A 23,991-nucleotide genomic window follows, 5' to 3' on the forward strand; every position below is an offset into this window, starting at 1 on the left:
TAGGGCGTTATTGATTGTACACTTCACACCATATTGTTTATAATTGAAAATGCTACGACATGGTTGAGTAGTAGATTGCATCATGATATATCTATATGTATATTACTTGCATATAATTATTGGGAATGCTTTCAAGTGCAAAGGTGAACTCAGGACACCCAGGTAAGTTCAGGTGAGTTTATGGTATTAATTGAATCGATTGAGTTATAGCATGACTAAAGTTATGAGTTAGGCAACTTTGATACTGTCGTACTGGTTGCCATGAGTTGCACATGTTATATTGAGATGCATTGAGAGCTCATAAACCTGCACCCCGGTGTTAGTGCTCCCGCTCGTGGCCAGGGCACAGTCCTTCACGTGATGTTCACCTCCCGCACCTTATGCTCACCTTGGATTCAAGGTAGGTGCACAGTCCTGTCGTACAGACCACTTTAAGTGGTTCCGACTCGTAGGTGACCCGCGATTATTCGCCCAGCCTTCACGTGATCGTAGCACTTGAGCGTATTTATTTACACCCAGTCCTGTCGTACAGACCACTTTAGATGGTTCCGACTTGTGTGCAGGTATACTTATTGAGCTATGGACTAGCCAGGATTGATGAGATATGGATAAGTCGTACAGGTCACTATAGGTGACTCCGACTTATATGCTAGTCAGGATTGATGAGATATGGATAAGTCGTACAGGTCACTATAGGTGACTCCGACTTATATGCTAGCCATGATTGATGAGATATGGATAAATTGTATATGTCATTTTAGATGACTCTGACTGATATATCACTTTGTATTGATTTAGTTCATTTGGCCTACTTATTAATGTATAGTGGATTTGATGGCAAACCGTGGTTTTGGTCATTTTCGAGTATGGTTTGGATATATGTATATATGTTGTACTATCTTATGGAAAACAATACGGGTTTTACATTTAGGGGCATTACTTTTAGAGAGGTAGTAACTTTGGGAAGCTTGGTTTTATTGCTTACTCACACATTCTGTTTGGTGCCCTCCAAGTTTTAGCTGTTGAGTTTATATCGACAAGAATCTGTGGCGAATCTTAGTATTGATGGATATTTTGAGGGTATGATTCTTACCCACATTACAGTACCTTACTTATGCTCTGACATCGCGCGTGAAATGGGTTCGCTCCCACTCGTAGCGCACTCTGGTATTTTAGACACTTTTGGATTCAAATTCATTCACTTTTTTATACACTATCACATTTTATGGCTTCGTCACCTTCCAGGTGTCGGCCAGCACAGCTCGATTCAGGGTCTAAGTGGACTTTCTGGGTCGGGGTGTGTTATTAAAGGCTTTTTCATAATGTCGCAATCTTGTTGAACCCTTTTTTCTTCTTTAATCTCTTCCCTTTTTTGCCTAAGTAGCTCTTTTTCTATCTCATTAGCTTGAAATAATCTCTCAGCAGTTGCAGCTTTTGCCTCTTCTTTAGACTTATAAGCCTCAAATTTAACCATTTCCTGCGCCAAAGTCAATTCACCTTGGCGAGCAAGTTCTTCTATATATTTTGCATAATCATTCCTGGAAGCACTCCCTTTTCCCTTTGAAGCCTTCTTACCTTGATGCCTAATTGGAAAACGGGTTGACCCCGACGCTTGTTCGAGGGGCGTTTACGGCACTTCTTTTGTGTCTCCTTCAACATGCAAGTAATGAACGGGCGTAGAGTGTAAATGGGTGTTGTTCATGACAACTTTTGGACTGGCAGGCACAACTCTAAATTTAGGACAATCTTTGACAATATTCCAGCATTCCCACTAGGTGATTTGTTTTTGTTTTTGGTTTTGGCATTATACCAAGTTTGTGCTTGAAGTATCTACACAATGCGGGAGAAGAAATAATTATAATCAAAGTAGCTAACAAATAAATAATACAAGCAAACAAATAATTATAATGTAAATTTGGGTATAGTACAAACAAATAAATAATATATTATTACCTGATCAGCTAAATTTTCCCTACTTTGAAGATTAGCACTAGCTTGTGCCAAGGTGTCTCTCCAAAGACTAAATGATTGGCTGAGTATTCTCCAACGACTGGACATCGATTCTTTGGTTCTTTTCCCACCAATTTTCTCAAGACAATTGGTATGAATAAGACTCCACATTTCTCGCAACTGCATCTCATTACCCGTAATCATGAGTAATTTCAACCTAGCTAGAACACAACGTAACATCTTTAAGAAGCGTCTAATTCGTACCTGCATCATTAGTCATTTTGTTGGAAACCAAGTGGATTGAAACTTTGAGAGAAAGATTGGAATATGGTTGAAGTATTTGATAAAATATGAAATTGTGATGTAAGGTAGAAGATAATGAGAAAGTATTTATAGAAAAGTAAATTCAATTTTTTTTTTTCGATCTTTTAACCTTTTTTATGAACTTAATTAATTTCTACTGTTGGATTAAAATTTTTTTGAAATCTAAGCCTTCAGATTGTGCCACATAGCACAATGGTAAAATTTCATATTTTTTTATTGTTATTTATTTTATTTTTTTAATTTATAAAGGCAAATAACGTGGACCATTGATCTCAAATCCAATGGCTGAAATTAATAAAGGTTTGAATTTTTTTTTTATCGTTGGAAATCCAACAGTTCACAAAAAGTAACCGTTGAAATCCAACGAACGCGAAGCTGCTGCTTGGCCTCCAACAGTAACCTTCTCCTGTCTACATCGCGGGCCCCAGCCTTTTGAAATGTTGTCGGGGTGCGCCCCCACGCGCGCATGTTGTGCACGCGCTTGATGCAAAAATAATATAATAGTGGCTGACGCCACCCTGACATTAGCGTTGCTTCACATTCCCATCGGGCTCTCGGGCCATTAATTCACATCGAGCCTCTCACTCGGCCCTCTCCCTCCCCAATCACCCACATAAGCTGGAAGTTGTTGCTGGGGTGTATGGGTCTCCTTCCTCGCATGTCCATTGGGCTCTAGTATACGCTGGAGCTGCTCTAAGATAGTATAGAAATGTGGTATAAAAACATGGTATGAATAGTATTACTCATTCCCACCACTTTTTGCCATCTTATTATGAATCACTTGACAGACTCCTCTTCGTCATGAACAAAGCAAATTTGTTAACTTTAATTAGGATTAATTTTGTTAATCAAAGCATGACATAAGATTAAGGAGACAAGAGATGTCAATTGGCACCGGCTGCAATAATTTAAGAACAATTGTGCTTAATTATTAACTTATTTTATTCGTTCATTTCTATATGCTTAGTTTGTCACATCCCGGCCCGAGCCCCCACCACATCCCGGGCCCTTGCTTCGATGTAGCACAATATTGTTCGCTTTGAGCCCCGACCATGCCCTCATAGACGGATCTGTGCACGAGTTTGGTTATATCGCAGTGAGCGAAGTTAGGGTTAGAGGATTTGGATTTCGGAGAAGGGAAGGCATTGCATATGGAGCCTCTAACGAGTGATGTTTACTGCTTGTTTTTACCTGTTGTTGGAGATTTGGATGCTGTGAGAGTTCTTGTGTCCGTGCCCGAAAGCTTGGTTGAGAAATTTGAATATTACATGACAGAATTTTCGTCTGTTGAAGAAAGAAATGGAGAATTTTGTTTTTGGGAACTCACGAGCAACTTCTCAGTGGGTCACCCATCATGGGATTGCTCTCGCACAAACTCGCTTAACTTCGGAGTTCTTATGAACTTCGAAGCGAGTGAGCTCCCAAAAAGACTTGTGCTAGGTAGAGATGAGAATATACATATAAGGCTTACATGATCCTCACCCCTGGGCGATGTGAAATGTTACAATCCACCCCCTCAGGGGCCAGACGTCCTCGCCAGCACACATCCGACCAGGGATTGGCTCTGATACCAGATTGTCACATCCTGCCCCAAGCCCCACCACATCCCGGACTCGACTCTGCCGTAGCACGATATTGTCTGCTTTGGGCCCCGACCACGACCTCACGGTTTTGTTTATGGGAACTCACGAGCTACTTCCCAGTGGGTCACCCATCATGAGATTGCTTTCACGCGAACTCGCGTAACTTCGGAGTTCCTATGAACTCCGAAGCCAGTGAGCTCCCAAAAAACCTCATGCTAGGTAGAGATGGGAATATACAAAAAACCTCATGCTAGGTACAAGATCCTCACCCCTGGACAATGTGAGATGTTACATAGCTCTTACATTTACATTTGGCATGCAGTCAAACATAACCCAATAAGTGAAAACAAAATATATATGCCAAACTAATTTATGTGCAGTGAAGAATGACTCTTTAAAAGATATGGAGTATTTGGGGTTAACAGAAGATTTAGTGTCAAATTGAGCGCAAGGATATTATAGGATTCATATAGTAGACTCTACTTAGTAAAATAATTTTTAATTGTTGTCGTTGTTTTGATGAATGGCTCTTTATATTTAAAATCAAGTATTTTGAGAGATTAATAAGTTGTAATGTAAGTTGTGATTGGGAGATGTAAAAAATGCCACATAAACATATAACAGTAACAAATGACGTATCATTTACTCCACCGAGATGTCAAATATGATATGAAAAAGAAGGCTAAGGTGACATAGACAAAGAGATGTCAAATTTGAAAATTTTGATTTTTGCTATTTCCAAAGGCATTCCACTTGCTTTACCTTAAATGGTAGCATATTTAATTATTATTTTATTATTTTTAAACCAACAACAACCCAATTTTTATTATTTTTGTTTTTAAAAAAACATAAATGAAGCAATAAATTTTGACATATTGGGTGGAAGAAAAATATTGACAATATGTCAAATTGCTAAGTTAGCCATCAAATTGAAATTTGATGTTTTAAATTTGACGTATCCTTTAGAAATGCTTTTGTACCTAAAAATCAAGTATTTTGAGAGATAATTAGTTGAGATGTAAGTTGTGATTTGTGTGGGGTTTTCTACATATACTTTCTAGTTTGTTGACTTTTGGTACTGGCATTGAGTTGACAAGTAGTAGAGTAGAAAATTCAAGGAAAGGCATAGAGATGGATAATGGTTATGGCAGACGGATAACAACGGTTACTTATCCATAACTATTTAAGTTTTTACCTGTATAATCATTATCCGTTGGATAATTGCATAAATGGTTATACCCATACTCATAACTATTTATAAACGGTTACCCATACCAATAATCGTGTACTCATTTAACCTCACCTGCATATTACCCATTTACACATTTTTAACTTGTTTACTGTTTTTACCCATTTACCCTTTTTTAACCTATCTACAGGTTTTTTTTTCCCATTTGTAGGTACATGAAACATGCATTATCTTGTTTTGATCTTCTAAGTTCTCGTACAATTTCAATAATTAAAATTAGTGTAGAGACGATATTTGCAACTAGATTCACCTTTACGCTTGGTCCAAGCAATTCAAGCATCCCATTAATTGCAGCAAGTTTTTATTTTTTTATTTTCTTTGAAACAATCCCCTTAAGCTTACAAAACTTATTTGCCCTTTCCTGTGAAGGTTAGTGCCTTTGTACGCGCCCTACAATTTGCACATTGTACCTCACAACTTATTGGAATAAGATGGGAATGCCGTGAGTTTGTGGGATATGCTGCAAGTTTCTGAAGAAGAGTGAATTAGTAAGAAACCAAATGCCATTGGCCTAGCGTGTAGCCTAGATTGTAATAACCATGTTTCATGCCCTTATTCAAGTAAAGTTTTGAACAAGTCATTTGGCTCCGTTGGAAGCCAGTAACTCTCAACAACATATCCATTAACAAGAGAATCGGGTTTCGTTTTCCATCTGATCCTCTAAGTTTTATCAAATCATCTAGTCTTTTGGGATCACACTAAGTATATTTGGATAGAACTCGATCCCACGAACGCGTAGGTAAAAACCTTTCGCGAATTGGAATTATAACGAAGGAGATATAAGCGAGCGAACACAAGGGTAAAATATTTATTTGGACTAACAAACGGTTAAAAGGGTACCTGTTTTTAACTGCGGATAATACCCATAGCCACCCATTTAAATTTCAAGAGTAAACGGTTATACCCATAACTGTTTATTTGTTTAAACGATTACGCATAACCGTAACCGTGCGTTTTAAATGGGTGGGTAACGACAGTTACCCATACCCATCGGTATTTTGCCCATCAAGGAAAAAACCCCTAGAGGTGAACACTACTTCGCTGCTGAAAGCAGAGCAGTAGTTGCTGCTGAACTCCAATCAAAGATGGATACGAGTCCAAATAATTGGAATTGGAAACTATGATTGGACACATGTCCATACGTGATTGGGGTTTCAGCAGCATCTACTGCTTTTCTTTCAGCAGCGAAGTAGTGTTCCCTAGAAGCTAGAGCAAACAATAGAAACAATTCCAATGCCAAGGCAACCGAGCATCAGTAAGCAGTGATTGACGCCAACAATGCACGTCTGAAGAGCCTTGATCAATCGAAAGCAATGCTTTAAATTACTTTAGGGTGCATGCTTCAAACTCAAGTATAATGACGCTCTAAGATTCATACAACAAATTTTACTTTGTGAAAAAAATACTTAATTGTTTTTATTTTGTATTTTTCGTACATGTGATGGCTGGGAAAGATAAAACCGAACTCAGAACCCCGAGTTTCAAGGGTGAGAACGCAGTTAGTGAAGGGGGCCAGTAAAGGCCCATTTGGCCTAGAGATGGCTGCACTAGGGTGCTTTCCAAAAAAAAAAAAAAAAAAAAAAAGATTTGGAGATGTCCTGAGAGCCAACAATCTGTTATGTGATCCCACCTGTTTCCACGTATGCGGATAATTCCCGTTCGCCACGTCGCCTTTTTTCTTCTGTGTACACAAACAGCCCAGACAGCCCAGACAGCCCCCGCCCACACTGATAATACAATCCTAAAGCGTTCTTCCCCCAATAATTTTCTCTGCCTTTCTCGCCATTTTCCCGGTGTTTTTCTCGGCAGCCAAACAAGTTTACACCTCCAGTTTTTCATCTCTTAGCTGATACATGGCCACTAAATTGTACCACAACGGCTTTCTATCTCCAAGGTGCTCCATTTCTCTTTACATTTTCTTTGCGCGGCATTTTTTATTCTTCTGATTTTAATTTTGGCAAATTTGATTTCTAGGAATATAGGGTTTTTGAGGTTTTGATGTCGATTACAAGCTGGAATTGTGATGTTTAATTGTGTGAATTGTGGTATGTCAATGATTGGGTAGTGATAAGCTGATAGTAGAGAAGAAGATAAGAATTTGACATGTCGTTGAACGTTGGTTTGCTTTGTATTTAATCTAAATTGAGTATATTTGATTGTTCCTGGTTAGCGGTTCAATTGTTCTGAGCAGTAGATGATGTAAAAAATAAAAGATTTTGATTTTGTTTTTGTTGGGTCTTGGCAAAAAGTGAGAATTGTTCCTTTTAGCAGATGGAGTTAAAGTTTTTAAGTTTCTAGTTGTTTTTGGAGTCGCTTGGCATCGTGTGTAATTGTATTGTATTTATGTTATCCAGGTACTTTTCGAAAGTTGAAGTTGATTATGTGGTTTTCGGATTGTTTTTTGTGTTTATGTACTGGATTGACAACTGTGAAGTGCGTATTGTTTTGCTATTAAATGGTAGCACTTTGGAGTGACGATGTGTTTGTTTTTTATTGTTGTGCTTGGTACTTGCAGCTCTTCAAATCCATGGCATTTGCGTAAACCAGCTACAATACATTATTCCTGCAATAAAGTGGTTGATTTGGATCACCTATTAAGTAGCTGGGCTTATTCAAAGAGAAGATGCGTCATAAGATTTTCTGTGTTAGAGCACAGTAATTGTTACAGTCTTAATCTCCGAGCAGTGGGCAATAGGAAACGCTATCTACATTTTCAAAAGTCCAGAGAATGGATAGCCTAGTTCCACTGGCATCTGCTGATGATGGTGTTACGGTCAATGGGAGTCCCCAAGCAAGCACCAGAAGGGATGTTGAGGAGATAAAGGTCAAACTTAATCAATCATTTCAAGGTGAAGATTCTAGTGATGGACTTGTCCAATTTTTACATGAAGCAGCCAGGGTTTTTGAGTTAGCCATTAAGGAACAGTGTTCATTGTCAAAGTCTTCTTGGTTTTCAACTGCATGGCTTAGCGTAGACAAAAACGCATGGCTCAAGACACTGTCTTATCAGGTACTGTCATGAACTTTCAAATGTCTTTGTTAAGGCCATAACATGCATGCACCATCTTATGATTCACTGCATGCTACTACTGTTCTTGGAAAAGGAAAACACTTGTATTATGCATGAGTAAACTCTGTAGTCCTTCCTACTTGGTTATGCCAGTCTTGTAGTGCTACTGAACTTCTCCTTCAGTTCAAGGTTGTGTCTCACATAGTATGACTTTCGCACTTATCTTCTTGAATCAGTAATTTAGTAGAAGAAGTTTAATCATTTGTAAATAAGTTAGACTGGTATTCGATGTTTCTACAAGGAATACCAGTTTTATTAGTTTATCCTTATCTTACTCTATATCATGAAGAAGTCTACTTGCCTTATATTATATATGTAACTGGTTTGAGCTTCTTCAAGGTCTTTTTCATAGGAAAATCTAACAGGTATTACTTGCGAACTTTTTTAGTTAATTGGTTTGGATAGATAGTTCTCAATATCTGGAGTTGATGATTTCTCAGGCTTCAGTGTATTCCTTATTGCAAGCAGCAAGCGAGATTGCATCTCGAGGGGATGGCAGAGACAGAGACATAAATGTCTTTGTCCAAAGGAGGTATTACATCACTTGTATTTCAGAAATTTATGAGTTCTTTTGTGGAAGTTGACTGACTAGAAGCTTGTCCCATTAGTTTTCTTGTTCAAACTGTGATTACCTTTATTGCCAGTGCTGTCATAAGGATGTATTTTTTAAACTTGGGCTTTAAGTACGAGTCTCTTCTATTAGGGAAAATGACAAGTCACCCATTTCAGTTACTGTTAAATAGTTTGTTATCTCTAAATGTCTCTGTGTATTGGTTTACGGACGATTGATCAGTTTCTCACTTCAATAAAAATGGCATACTTTGATCTCTTTTACGGACAGTTGTAATAAGGTGACCATAAGTTTTAAATATTAGCTTCAACAACCTTATTTTCATATGGAGTTTACTGCTTGTGTAAATGAAACAAATTATGTTTTTAAACAAAAAATTAAGGGGACTAAATTTTTAACATGGAAGTGGAAAATTTGTGCTCTGCTCTGTTTGGCGGGATTGGAAAACTGTATTGAGGACTTTGAAAATTCAGTAGTGTGTCTTCATTCACAAAGGTCAAATGCAACTGATGTGTACTTTCTTTCAACTTTTGGTCGTATTAGCCCTAATATTTCCTTTTATTTGGTTTAGGATTTTCAATATATTAACCATTTCATTGATGCAGCTTATCAAGAGAATCTGCTTCCCTTGAGAGCTTAATCCGGGATCAACTATCAGCCAAGCAACCTGAAGCTTATGAGTGGTTTTTCTCTGAGCAAGTGCCCTTGGTGGTAACATCCTTTGTTAATTATTTTGAAGGCGACGCACGTTTTACTGCTGCAACCAATGTGTACGTTATCATCTATTGTTTAATGTGTATTTTAATTTTTTAGATGCATTTGAAGATTATGTATATTTAATGCTGCATTCAATCTGCTTCCAGGTCTAGTAAGGGAACGCACTTGGGGTCTAGCAACACAAGTGACGTATCTCTCCTCATGCTTGCACTGACATGCAATGCCGCAATTACAAAACTTGGGCAAGCAAAAGTTTCGTGCCCTCAATTCTTTTCGACAATCCCAGATATAACCGGTAGATTCATGGACATGCTGGTGGATTTTATTCCTATTCGCCAGGCCTATCTTTCTCTAAAGAATATAGGTCTGCGCAGGGAGTTCCTTGTCCATTTTGGTCCTCGAGCTGCAGCATGTAGAGTGAAAATTGATCAAGGTTCAGAAGAAGTTGTTTTCTGGGTGAATCTTATACAGAAGCAGTTGCAGCGAGCTATAGATAGAGAGCGAATATGGTCAAGACTAACAACATCCGAAAGTATTGAGGTAACCTCAGGCACAATTTTTATGCGTGTGACCATTCCCATAGGCTGCTCATTGATTGTAAGTTCACATTAGAAACTGTTTTGGAGCCAGCATGATAAAAGCATATTACTCACCAGTATGTGCTCTTTCTGTGACGGAACTATCTAATTACGAAATTAATTTAGGAACCAGTTAATGAAATTGCTTAAATCTTCTTGGAAAAGTGAGAAGAAAAAGCCCTATCTTTATGATATCTATAATAGATTATTACTTATGTATGTTGGGGCTTGTGAGCCTTTCTTTATATATGGTTGCAAAGCTGTATTTTGTTGATGCTGAATTTGTGTAGGTATTGGAGAGGGATCTGGCTATATTTGGATTCTTTATTGCCTTGGGTAGAAGCACGCAGTCCTTTCTATCGGCAAATGGATTTGATGTGTTAGCTGATCCAATTGGAGGCTTTGTGAGGTATACCTGGACTTTTTTTGACTGACTATACATAAGTTTGTAATTGCTTTTTGGTTTGGTTGTGGATTTAGTATTTTCAATATGTGCAGGTTCTTGATTGGGGGCAGCATCTTATACTATCCTCAGCTTTCGTCAATAAGTTCTTATCAATTGTATGTAGAGGTTAGCATGTGTTGTCATATCTTGTGGATACTCTTTTGTGGTTTAAATATGATATCTAATTAATGATGCATAAGTTCCACAGGTAGTCTGTGAAGAGCTGGACTGGCTTCCATTTTATCCAGGCATTTCAGGCACCCCTAAACAATCACATGGGCATAAAAGTAAATGGGAAGGACCTCCCAATTATGAAGCAATCCCCCAAGCTTTAGAAGTATGTTTCCAATGGATGCAGAGTTTTATCAAATACAGTAAATGGCTGGAGGACCCTTCTAATGTTAAGGCAGCGAGATTCTTGTCTAGAGGGTATGCAAACATGTGGTGCATAATGATTTGAACCATAAGTGGCTTCATTTTTTTTTTTTTTTTTTTTTAAATTTGTAAATGACAGTTTTTTCTATCTTCAATGCTTAGGCACAACAAATTAGTGGAGTGTATGGAAGAACGCGGTATATTAAAGTAAGTTAATGAATGCAGCAATATCATCTCTCTGTCTCTGTCTCTCTCTCACTCTCTCTCTCTCTCTCTCTCTCTCTCTCTCTCTCTCTCTCGTGTTGTTGGTTTTTTAATGGTTTCTAGTATAATAGAAAGATCCCTGCCTGCTCAAGTGATGTGTTTTTTCCTGCCCGTAACACTAATTTTTATCACATAAGAGTTGGAGGTTATACCTTTTAAACTGTGATGCAGGAATGAAAATATGAAAAGCAGTAGCAATAACATTGTTGAGAGGACTAGGTCTGGAACTCGTACACCAGCTGAGAAAGAATTGGATACTTTTGACAAGGTGGGCTTATTCCCTTTATGTTATGATCATTGCAGAGTGCAGTGCACTTATACCTTTTGTTGTTAGTTTTTACTCACTATTTCTCCATCTAAACTTTTGGGTTAATCATGCATAATTGGTTTCAGTGGGCTCTATACTTCCTTTTAATACTTAGAATACTTTAAAGCAATGAAAGGGTCTTTGATCTATATGTATGTACTCATTGTGCTTTTGCAGTTCACCTTTTCTATTGATTTATTGATATTATTAATTAGCTTTTGTGGATCTGGTTTTCAATAAATTTGCATGATGGTAAAATTAATCTACACAATAGTTCTGAGCCCTGTCATTGCAGTGCTCTGCTTTAACTGGTAAGCTACATGAACAGGTTCCTCATTCCATTTGTGGTACTGGTCAAAACTAAAAGAAGGTCTCCAGTCAAGCTTATTCTTTTGATTTGGAACTTGTTGAATGCCTGAGTAAATTGTGGAATTGGCATTTGGTGTCAGGCCTTGGAGAGTGTTGAAGAAGCCGTCATAAGACTAGAAAAGTTGCTTCAGGATTTACATGCATCAAATTCTAACTCAGGAAAAGAGCATATTGAAGCTGCTTGTTCTGACCTTGAGAAGATAAGGAAGCTTAAAAAAGAGGCTGAATTTCTGGAGGCATCTTTCAGAGCAAAAGCAGCTTCTCTTCAGCAGGTTTTTTTTTTTTTTTTTTTCTTTTTCTTTTTTCAGTTTCGTATAGTATCTTGCTCATGATTATAATATTTGGACCATACTACGAACATCTTATGAATGTGTGCCATTCAACCAATATATAACTTAATAGTTGGTGAACTTTGTAGGGCTTTTTCGTTTTTTTCCCTTTCAATTTATTCAGATTTTCTACATACAGATGTCTTGGCTTTTTGATGTTGGCATAAAAGATATAGGCTAATAATTAGCCACAAAGTGTCTTAATAGTTATAAGTGTCTGTATTAGATAGAAAACTTGATGATGTAGACCACCAAAAGTGATGGTGCCTTTGCCTGGTTTTTTAGATTATGTTGTTTGACTTCCTCCCAAATTTACGTACTGTATCTTGTAAGTTGCTATATTCAGACCAACATATTGCACCTGTAATTGTAGATTCTCTTATGAAGCTCCATTCTTAGGTTCACTTGTGTAGTTATTATGTGACATTTTACCCTATTTGGATTTTTTGAATTCTCACTTGTCTTAGTTGTACTTTTGTTCTTGTCATCCAGGAAGGTAATCTCTCCCAGTCTTCTACTAACAAGCAGCAACAGTTCTTTAAGGGGAAAAGCAGAAAGAAGGAGGGCAACAGGTATGAAGCTTAGGTTTTTTTATTATGAAGCATTTATTATTCCATATGACCTAGCTCTTTTTTTCTTTTTGGTTGGATTCTGATAAGCACATCCCATTTCAAAATTTATTTCTAGAGCTGCCAGTAACTCTCGCGGTTTGTGGAGCTCCCTATTGCGCCCTCCAACTGGAAAGCCCAATCCTGGGTTGATTGTGGATCAATCTGTATGGCCCTTCTTCACAAGGATTTCATTGATTTTTACATAAGATTGTGCTATCTAATTTCCGAATGTATTAACTTTTAATTGGACTCTTGTATCTAAAAGAAGATTGTGCATGCTGCTGGCTCAAATTTAGATCTGTTTTGACCAAGAGTTAACAACGCTTATTGTTACTCCATATGTTTTTTTTTTCCCTGTTAGGGCAAGGTCATTTGTCAATAGAACAATCAGGTTGAAGTTGCCCCACTGGCAGTGTTTGCTTACATTAGCATGATATATACTTTGGGTTCCTAGCTGCTTCTTTTAGTGGCCCCCTGTGTTATATTATTTTGTGTTCCTTGTTTTTGTTATCCTTATAAAAATGCGGTTGAGAAGTTAGGGTGTTAATTATTGACTAGTGGTTTCCTAGTCTATCTTGTCCCTTAATAGGAAGATTGAATAGCTGTGTCTTTCACTCACTGTTCTTGGCTAAGCAACATGGCATGCAAAAAAAATCATAAAGGCATGTGCTTCGATTTTCAGTGCATATAACCCTTTGTAACTAAACCTTTGGCTTTCTCATTTATGAGATTGTTCCCTTTTGTTATTTCCTTACTTGATTCAGGAGCATATATCTATTTTGGTGTTAGTAATTGGAAATGTGCAATTTCTCAAACCAAGTTGCTTCATGTTTGTGTCCTTTAACACAGGATAATGAACTTATTGAGCAGACCGTTTCAAGTCTTGAATTTGAAGACCCAGAATCAAATAGGATCCAGCGTTTTGAGCTTTTACGGAATGAGCTGACAGAACTTGAAAAACGGGTGCAAAGGAGTGCTGATCATCCAGAAAATGAGGAGGTATATCTCACAAAAGGATGCAACTTGGTACCATATTCTTCGGGAGAATATAAAAAGAAGGAAATTTGACCAGAAACAATTCCTACTAGTGAGACTGACTTTTGAACTCTTATTGGTTTAAGATATTCTTATGTTGCTATGGATATTTTAATCAGGATCTTAAGCCTGCTGATGATGGTCCTAACTATGAGGATGATGTTGGAGCTGCTCAACTAGTCCAGGTTCAGAAGAAAGAGAATATCATTGAAAAATCAATTGACAAGCTAAAAGAAGCTAGCACGGTATGAATTTTTTCTGGCCTGAGTAGGCAATTGATGACCTTTGTCAACTAGTTAGACATTGTTGACTACACTTTGGCTAAAAATTAGGTGGGAAATGGAACTTTAATGTTGGTTTTGCTCTAATTGTTTGATACTTAAGACTAGAAAATCATTCAGAATAAGGTCTACGCCTCCTTTAACCGCATCCATTTTAGTTGCCACCAAACCAATTAGGATACAGGATATCTTCAAATGGCATGTGGATGTCTCCATTATTATTTGTCCATAATTATGAGCAGGATGTCGACTCTAACTCTTAACATAGGAGTTATTAGTTTCATCTCTTGCTGTGGAGTTTTCCACAGATTGTAATTTCCTTTTCATAATTTTTTTTTGTGTTGTCTCAAATTGATGGGCAGGATGTGTGGCAAGGAACTCAATTGCTAGCTATTGACTGTTGGTGCTGCTACGGGGTTGCTTAGAAGGGTCTTGATTGGAGATGAACTGACAGAAAAAGAAAAGAAAGTTCTACAGAGAACTCTGACCGACTTAGCATCAGTTGTTCCTATTGGTGTTTTAATGCTTCTTCCGGTGAGATTTCTTCCTCGTATTTTTTTGTAAGCCTTATATTGACACGTGCATGATTCTGGCCAAAAAAACTTATAAAGTGATAGGATTCTCGCGATAGTTCTTCATCCGGCTGATGTGTTTTATCATTTGAGGAGGTTTATGGTCATAAAACAAGGCGTGCTTCAGATATTCTGTTTATGTTGCATTGTTGTGCCATTGCAAATGAATAACGTATATAAAAGCTTACCTTTGACATGGTGGAAGGGGTTTCATAATTGGCTTGATGTATCTTCAATCGTAAGGCGAAGAAAAGAAATAAAAATGAATTTGTACCTTGAAATTAAAAAAAATGAATGATTCAGCTGTTTCACCTGACACTTTTTCTAAACCCTATTGGAACTTAAACATAGAGATAACTTTTGTATCGCAGGTCACTGCGGTTGGACATGCAGCAATGTTGGCTGCTATTCAGAGATATGTACCAGCTCTGGTTTGTGGCTTTTAGTTCCAAGAGTTTCATTTCCTTCACTCTTCATGAGAACCGGATTTGTGTTAACGTGCATAATATGTTTCTTTGACAGATACCATCAACATATGGTCCGGAAAGGTTGAATCTCTTGAGGCAGGTTGAGAAATTGAAGGAAATGGAAAGCAGTGAAGACAGTTCCAACGTAAGCGTGGAGGAACTGGTCTGAATAGAAGGCAACGCTGATTATGTACAGTTCATAAATAAATTTTCAAATCTGAGGTATGCTGACATTTTCTTTTACTTGGTTCCGAATCCTTTTGCCAGTAGAGTGGCGTAAATAAGTTCATTCCAGGTGTCAGGCACTCCGGGTAAGCACCAGTGGCTGCAGTCCTGTGGAGCATCAGCCGGAGTCCCTGGCTCACGATACTTTGAGGGGTGACCATCCTTCCTGAACTCTGTTAGATACGTGATGTTTAAGAACTGGACCTTCCAGTTTTCATATTCCAACTGTTTGATTGATTCAGATATGTATAGATTATTCACTGGGTCAGCTTCAAGATTTTTGTAGTCTGTTTCTGGCCCCAAATAGGTATCACACAGCCCCCCTTCATTCCATGTGCCGTTCCTGCAACTTCGCATGTTAAAACTTCATCGATTCATTAATCGTCAATTCCTTCCTTTTACGCCATGTTTGGCGGCAACTATTGAGGAACAGCAAGTTGTAAAGTCACCCAAGTTACACTAATTGCCATTCATTCTTTTGGTTTCCGTAGTGTGGAAGAATGTAAATTGAAATTGTCATAGTCGGATAGCAGTTTATACTTGCCTGTAATGTACCGGAGAGTAGCTTCGGAAGAAAACCTGAGTCCTTTCAGGGTCCAAATTCTTGAGCACCCAAGACTTCCATGTTTGTATAGACCTCCTGAATGCTTCCATAACACCCATTGTCAGATTCACTTTCCCGTCTTCCTCAAAGTAGCAGCCCCTGAAATACAAGATGGCCAGTTGTGATTGGACAACGAAAAGTCGACAACTTTATGGCCTGGCTTGTTATATTGTCAAACTTTTAATTTAAGTCGTTGATTAGGTGAAACTTTTTGTAAATGTGGTGCATATTAATAGTTTGATAATATAATATGTCAGATATTTAGATTGGAAACACGGGAGGCGAGTTTAGGGAACTAGCCAGTGTCGTACATCTTTGCTGTTTTGTCTTTGTTCCACCAGTGCCCTGCACTGAAAATTAGAACATCTGCTCCAACCCATTTTTCGGAGTACCAATGGATTTGGTCGAGCTTAACCGTGGTCCTGACCGGACTTGGTGAATTTTTGGGGGGGTGTCCTACAACAAGAAGGAACGGTGCCCTATAATATTCAACTGTGAGGTTATAGTCCTGGAACCGCATCGACAGAAAACCCCTATGTTTTGTTATGGGGTTCCCATTTACTTCATAGATTCTGGACTTCTTGGACACCCCTTCTGCAAGCATGCATAGCATAGATTCCCACTGGTTCCTTCCGATTGAGTCGCCGGCAAATACTATCCGTCCGTTTCTGCTTCTTTCCAAGAAGTCGCTTGCGTTAAATCTGAGACCACGAGGAGAAAGAAGCGAAACTCTTTAATTTAGAGCACAAGAGAAGAGAGAAGAAATCAAACTTTTGTTACGAGTGCATGAGTAAGTGCTCTACCAGACGAATTAGAAACCTGCACTCCGAATGAATCTACACTCAACATCTAAATCACAAAAATGTCCTAGTATAGCTATTTTTTTATGTTCACTTCTAAGGAGTTTTCTACTCCTAAAGTTTGTGGTTTTCAAGAGTTTAACCTAAATTGTTGCTAATTTATATGTATGAGACCCTAAACGCCACAAAGAGACTTAATGTATGCATGGCAGTGTGAAGTACCATGCAAAACTAGGCTTTCTGAAAACTCCACGACAAACTCACCTCAAAACGTCACAGCCAGCCGGTTGCCAGCGCCATCTCCGATAACCTTGGTCTTTTCGACCACTCTGGCTGCACCGGAAGCCAGGGTCGAGAAACGGGCAGTCCTCGGTGTAGGACTGAAGCGGATGAGTTTCGTCGCGGATCCATCTGCCGTAGGAATAATCACAAGTTCCCGGAGACAACTTGTGATTATTATTCTGTAGGATTTGGGATAAGAAACCCAAATGATCGGATAGAAACTGAGAGTCGAATGGGGTTACGAGTCTGAGAATAAACAAGGAAGAGACGAGGAGAAGGAAGAAAGAGAGTCCGTAACGAAGTTCTCTTCTGATTAGAAATGAAAAGGGGAAATTATGGAGCTTCTGAGGTTGATTAGAGGCTTGCAGATCCATTGGAAGAGATTGGCAGAGAAAAAACTCGTATTTTGAACAAGTCTTGTGGGTTAGAGGGGAGAGAGAAAGGGAGAGAGAGTTGTGGCCTTTTTTGAAGGTTATATTTATGGTATTAATTAATTTTAGGGGATATTTATGGTTAGTTATAAGATTTATTTAATTTTTTTCTAGTTTATAAGATTTACTGAGACCAACTCCAATGGTAGGCTAAAAGCCAAATTACCCCTCAAAATTTTCCTCCCAAACTCACTTCAACCCAAAGGGAAAATTTGGGCTAAATGCTAAATGCTAAACCAAGGCCAAATTCCCTCCAAAATTTAGCCCAGAAATCGGAGTGGACTCCACCCAATATTTATCGGAATTTAAATTTTTTTAGATTAAAATGTTCACAAAATTAATTTACGATAGTCTACATTTTTATTTTTAAAAAAAAAATAGCCTAAGTTCATTCTTTAATAATCCCGGGCTAAAATTTTAGGCTAGAATGGTTAGAGCAGAAAAGCTGTTTATGGGCTAAAAACTAAATTTTTCGGGCTAAAATATTTGACTTTTAGCCCAACCATTGGAGATGATCTGAAGGTTATATTTATGTTATTAATTAATTTTAGGGATATTTATGGTTAGTTTATAAGATTTATTGAGCGACAAATACGGAATCGTGCTGGTCAATTTTTATTTATTATTTTTTTCGCATGAGGGTGTAGGGTCATTTTCTTTGTTCACTTTATTTTATTTTATTATATATTTTTGATGTTGGGTGTCACACTGTCGGTTTAATTTCCATGCTACGTATACGTAATTACCTAACATGCTTTACACGTTCTTTTCTTTCCTGAACGTGCACAGCAATACAGCATGTTTACAGGGAACCGGATCCCCTCCGGATTAGTTGAAATTTGATCAAACGACTACAATTATTATAACCTTTATAAGACTTCCTATTTGTAATCGTTAGATCAAATTTCAACGGTCCGGATTAATTGATTAGGTGGCTCAATTTTGGTGGATCCGGAGATGATCCAGTTCCTATTTAAAGCATTACCATATCCTTCTAAATTTTTTTTTTTTTTTCTTAAGGACGAGCAATTAAATTTAGATACGTGCACTCACAAAGTAGGTTTAACAAAAATATATTTTTTTTTTTATTCAAAACGAAATAAGCATAAACCATCATAAGATCAATACAAGCAATGATGGATCTAGAATTTTAACATCGGTCATAATCAAGGTACGCTAATCGGGCGGTGGGTTAGGACTTAGCGCCTATGCACCTAGATGGGGCGGGATCTAGACGGATTTAAGTAAATTTGTTATATATCATATAAACAAGTGCCTATTTATACTTAAAAAAACTATATTTGTATTGACAATTTGAGTTTATTATTTTAATTAGGTTTATTATTTAACATATAACATACAAAAATAGCATAATTGTCGCTTTAGTATTTTAATAAATGTGATGATATGAGATGAAATCTCAAGTGATTACGAGTTCGTAATACCTTACGAAATATTTTTTAGAGGTTGCATCGCAAGAATTTATAGTGAATTTTAAAAGAAATTATGTTTCAAACATATGATATAAAAACTATTGGTTGAGTAGTACCTCATCCTCTATTAATTAAAATGTTGGGTGATACAACTTGATTGGAAAACAATTAAAAAAAAAATGGGGAGTTGGCCAGGTGGGAAATGGAGAGAGCAAGTCTTTATTCTTCATTGAAACCAAGGTACAAGAACAGCAGAATCATGGTAGTCTTTCTTCTTGGTTCAGATCTCATGTTCCACAACATCTGCACAGTCATGGTGGTCTTCTCCCTTCCACCACCTGTCTAGACCATTGGGATTTTCTCGGAGATCCTCACGTGCACTTCTTTGAACTTCTGGATGGTCCCGGGACCACCATGTTCCATACATGCATTCGCCTCCGAATAAAAGAAATTATCAAAACGGCTCATCCAAAATCCACACAAAAATCAGAAACAAAAGCATCATCTTAAAAAAAGAAGCGACGTCTGAAACCTTCATGGTGAAAACAAAAAAAAGGACAAAGGAGATAATCGGTACGGTATATAGAAACGGGCATACAACGCAAATTTTACTAAAGACATGGGTTTTTTTTGTGTATGCTTGAAAATATTTGCATGGACCAAACTCAATCTATTTTAATCTTGATTGTACAAGAGCTGGCCGTGGATCTTAATTATACTGTATATATAGTGTTTTCCCCTTCGGATCATATATATAATGCATGGATTAGGTCATCATGTATTGTTTGGGACGTTAGGATTTTGAATGCGTCTCAATATTATAGTTCCAAACCAACTAGGTTAGGATGTTAAGTATTATGTCAGGTCGATTTCACTACTAGAAATTTGACCAATAGCCACGCATTTTTTTGTGGTTACTGATGTTAATGGGGATGGCCGATCAGTGATCATTGAGGTTGGCCACAGATTGACCGTTGGTGATGTTAATATTGATGTTGCCCACAGATTTCCCTATTCAGTGGCATAATTTGGTGACGGATCCCACTTATCTCCCCACTTACATTTTGTGATGGGTCCTTAAATTTGGTTTATGTAACAAACCCAATTTCAATAAAGTCCGGTTTGACACGATCAGATTTCTTAGAGGAAAATTCGCATATTGAAGTCATGAGCAATATTTTGGATGCAGTAGAACTACCCTAATGTACAGGACTTATTCATTAAAAAACATGAAACATAAATTTTGGGGTTTCTTATTAACTAGAGTTTCTTATTCATTAGCTAAATAGTCTCTTAACACATAAATTTGGGGTTTTAATGGTACATTTCCGCTAAATGTTTTTTAGGGGTTTTGGCGACATATGCATATCACCAATTGCGAGTATATAGCTATTAAGTATCGATAATATCAATAAGAAACGACAACATGACAACATTTTACTAAAAAAGTGACGCTCTCAGGGCATTTGGGTAACTATTTGCCTCATCCCTTGTTCGTGACAAGTTTTTAATCACTGCAATGTTGAAGGCAAAGTACAACAAATAGATTTCCAAATCAAATGACACCATCTGCCTCAAACGTTTGCTTTGTCCTTGGAGATGTTCTCTAATCTAAGAATCTATGTACTTGTGCGAAATTTTAGTATGAGTAATGCTATATGGTACTCCCAGCAGTTTTACTTGTATAGCATTAACTTGTATGCAGGTTTATCTGCCATATATCTGGATCTGATCTGATTATTTTGGTTTGAAGAGGGAATGGCTGATCCAGCCGGGACGATTCCTCAACAAATATATGTCCCCAGTTCTGCTTACAAATATGATACCATTATTGTCCATTGCTATAATCTCTGCTGAATTGAATCTTGAGTAAAGCCATCTGATATATATGAATAAGATTGAACCAAGATACACACCATGACATTTGTTGCTCGTTTTTTTCTTTGAAAATTTGTGTACATGGCGGACAACTTAATTGGGCTTGGGAGATAATTTGGAAGGACATCTATACTACTTTAAGCACAGTAGTCATGGAATAATCCCATTTATGGATATAAAGCACTGAATATAGTACTGAATATGGATAAGGCACTGAATTATCCATTTATGGAGAAAGCACTGAATATGGATAATTTTATGTATGGATAAAGCACTGAGTCTAGAGTAGATCATCAAACAGTACGGTTCCAAGATTCAGAAACTCTGACCGGAAGTGGTTCCATTTTAGGGCATGTCTTTAATGGATGGGGGGTGCTATTAACATTTTTTTAGTGCTTCTTTGAAGCTCAATATTTGTTTATTTTTTTCATTACAACTAAATGTCTTAATGATTTTGCATTTGTTTAATTTATTGCATTGATAATCTATGAATGATGCATTAAAATATGAACAGTTTGCATCATTGAAAAAATTTATAAAGTGGGTTTCACAAGTTGTCCCTCAAGTAAGATTATTTGAGGGATCTCTCATTGAAGATGACTCATAGAAGGAGCAGCTTCTTATCCGAGATTCCGTTTGATTGTAGCAAAAATATGATAGCTATTTCCATTTTTTGCTTTAGAATACAGTCATATACGGTAATTACATGTGTTTTACAAGGGCCCTATCATCTCGTATTTTGCTACAATAGAACGGGATCCGTACACACTCATATTACACACAAGGGTTGAAGTCACAAAATGAAGCTCTTCCTTATGGCTGGTAAAAATTCAGAGAGGTGAAGGGTGAGGTCTAAGGTCATCTCTAACCAAAGACTGGTCAGATGGCTCGTTTTAACCCTCCGGTCCTTCCAAGAAATTAATATTTTAATGAACAATGCATGGCCATATTTCTTACCATCTCCAACCGAGGACCAAAGGGTCATAAGGCCAAACATATTATTTAAATTTAAAAACTACAACAACTTAAATTAAATGCACATTTACCATGTATAAATGCATATTTACCACCTCTAATAGGAAGCTTATATTTGGGGCACCCATTAAATTTGTTCCACATCGGGAGAGAATTGAGCAAGCAAAAGCTTGCATGTGTGGCACCCATTATATTTGTCCCGCATCGGCTATGGGAGAGGTTTGAGCAATCAAACATGCTTATAAAAGCAACATCCCTACGTAGAACCAATCACCTTTATGGGCCTTAATTAAATAATTTTTTAAAATTTTCTGGACCTTCGGTTGGAGATAACCTAAAAGTCCCAAGGGTCAAAAGCAATGATATTGAAAGACTGTTGTCATACATGTTAAGATGAAGGAAAATGCTGAGTGGGAATATTATGAAGAAAAAGACTCGCACGGTGTTTCTGTACTGTACTTGGTAATATCTAAATATCTCAAACCAAATGCAGATTGAATGATTATATTCGATCTGGCTCTCTGGCAGGACAAACTAATTATACCGGATGAGTCCATTCATTCCTTCCATTGGTCATGCACTTACTTGGAGTTCAACTTGAATCATAATATAACTAGACACAATATATATCTGGATTCTGGGGACCCAATAGCTTCCCCACGACTTGCACAGAGAGAGAGAGAGAGAGGGAGAGAGATGACGAGTTGAGTAGACACCAATATGCATTGGACTTCCCATCATCTCCTCCAACTCCTGCAGATGTTTGAGAAGGTCAATGGTTTAGGGCTATCAGTCTTCATCTTCATGGGCCCTCATAATTATCACATGAAAATTCTTAACCTTAATAGTTTCTCTATTTTGTCTGACATGTTTTGCAACTTGTGTATCAGACAAATTAACATGTAATTATTAGATTTAGGTTGTTGGCCATTACGTACTAATTAACATCAACAGGTGATCAGATAAAGGTTGTTGAAAGAGATTAACATGGGGCATGCGATCAGTTAGTTGGGTCGTTCTGGTGTCTTGAACGGTACGACAGTCTTGAATAGTAAGTAGCATGTAAGATTTGAAGAAAGATTAAGCTTCCATTATAAACCAATTGAAATATAGGGAGTAGCCCAACATTTTATAAGCCCATGCAAGGTCCCTTCTCCCATCAATATGGAACTCATTCTCAACTCGCCCCCTCACATGTGGCGAATTTTTGAGTCTAGCACGTGAACAATACAATTGAGTGACGTGGAGTACATGTGGCTATTTGGCTTCACACGTGGGACAACGTGCTATGATACCATGAAGAAAGTTGAGGTTTCACCATAAACCAATTGGCAATATGGGAAGTAGTCAAACCTCTTATAAGCTCATACAAGGCCATCCTCCTATCAATGTGAGACTCATTCTCAACAAGATTTTGAGTCTCTACCGACTAAAAGAACAGATCGTACGCGAACTTCTGAATTCTGATGGCATATTGCATTGGAAATATTGAGAATCCATATCGGATAACTAAAGCCACGACGATGTCTTTTAGGTTTAATTCATCCTCACAACTTTTGTGCAAAAGGGAGTTGCGAGTTAGAATTTTGGATACAAGAAAGACTACGTTTGTCAAAAAATTTCACTCCGAACACAAACTTCAACACTCCAAGAATAACAAGAACACTTGAGTATAAACTAAGAACAAAAGTTTCAGAATTTTGCTTTCTTGGTGCTTTGGTTTTAATTCAATGACATGTGGAGAGAATATAAGTTTTTTCTATCAGCACTTGTAGATATATGTGATTTTGTTGGAAAGTGGGTCAATCCAAATTTCAGAATTCGTCCTCTACTTCGTCCACTACTTATAGAGGATTAAGTTTTCTGTTTCTAAGATGGTCTGGTTCGACAACCATTCAAAAATTGCTAAAAGATAAAATGTTATGTGGAATATGTCTCTTCCAATATCGAATTCCATCTCTAGCTTTTAGTGCCCGCCCACCAGTATGGACTAGCAAATGTAGTGTGAGTTATCATACACAAATATTATTTCACAACTTAACGTTAATTCTTTTGTCAACATTATATTTCTTGTGCAAAAAAAAGTAACCAAACCAAATATGCAAAAGTAACCACCCATCAAATATAGATTGTTTTTGATCCACTGATTACACAAACACAAACTATGATTTCAGTGCAGAAATACTCAACTAGAACAATAGTGGCATTTTTCTCTTTTTAAAATGGAAAAATAAATGCTAAGGAGACTCTAAATAGTGAGACTCTT

General features: G+C 37.5%; 2 protein-coding genes across 2 annotated transcripts; one reads left to right on the forward strand and one right to left on the reverse strand.

The window, feature by feature from the left end:
• The first annotated feature begins 6,808 nt into the window (after positions 1 to 6,808).
• LOC103962100 lies at positions 6,809 to 15,597 on the forward strand. Its single transcript, XM_009374768.3, is given in 20 exon segments — positions 6,809 to 7,000; positions 7,622 to 8,116; positions 8,617 to 8,708; positions 9,353 to 9,517; positions 9,611 to 10,004; positions 10,333 to 10,451; positions 10,541 to 10,613; positions 10,696 to 10,916; positions 11,025 to 11,069; positions 11,298 to 11,394; positions 11,883 to 12,074; positions 12,624 to 12,703; positions 12,819 to 12,906; positions 13,592 to 13,741; positions 13,897 to 14,022; positions 14,421 to 14,459; positions 14,461 to 14,592; positions 15,002 to 15,061; positions 15,153 to 15,319; positions 15,400 to 15,597. Coding segments are annotated over 18 exon segments (2,469 nt in total). The 5' UTR covers positions 6,809 to 7,000; positions 7,622 to 7,834; the 3' UTR covers positions 15,267 to 15,319; positions 15,400 to 15,597.
• Positions 15,598 to 15,678: 81 nt separating this feature from the next.
• Positions 15,679 to 17,461, reverse strand: LOC103940990 (protein trichome birefringence-like 8). The gene is made up of 3 exons (XM_009351174.3): positions 16,991 to 17,461; positions 16,238 to 16,627; positions 15,679 to 16,025 (listed from the first exon to the last, which is right to left on the reverse strand). Exons 1-3 carry the CDS (start codon positions 17,380 to 17,382, stop codon positions 15,857 to 15,859), a joined length of 951 nt encoding a protein of 316 aa, XP_009349449.2. The 5' UTR covers positions 17,383 to 17,461; the 3' UTR covers positions 15,679 to 15,856.
• Positions 17,462 to 23,991: the final 6,530 nt, after the last annotated feature.

Source organism: the organism of the source record quoted next, unplaced genomic scaffold, assembly GCF_019419815.1.
Source record: "Pyrus x bretschneideri cultivar Hongxiangsu unplaced genomic scaffold, Pyrus_bretschneideri_v1 Contig9, whole genome shotgun sequence".
Taxonomy (NCBI): domain Eukaryota; kingdom Viridiplantae; phylum Streptophyta; class Magnoliopsida; order Rosales; family Rosaceae; genus Pyrus; species Pyrus x bretschneideri.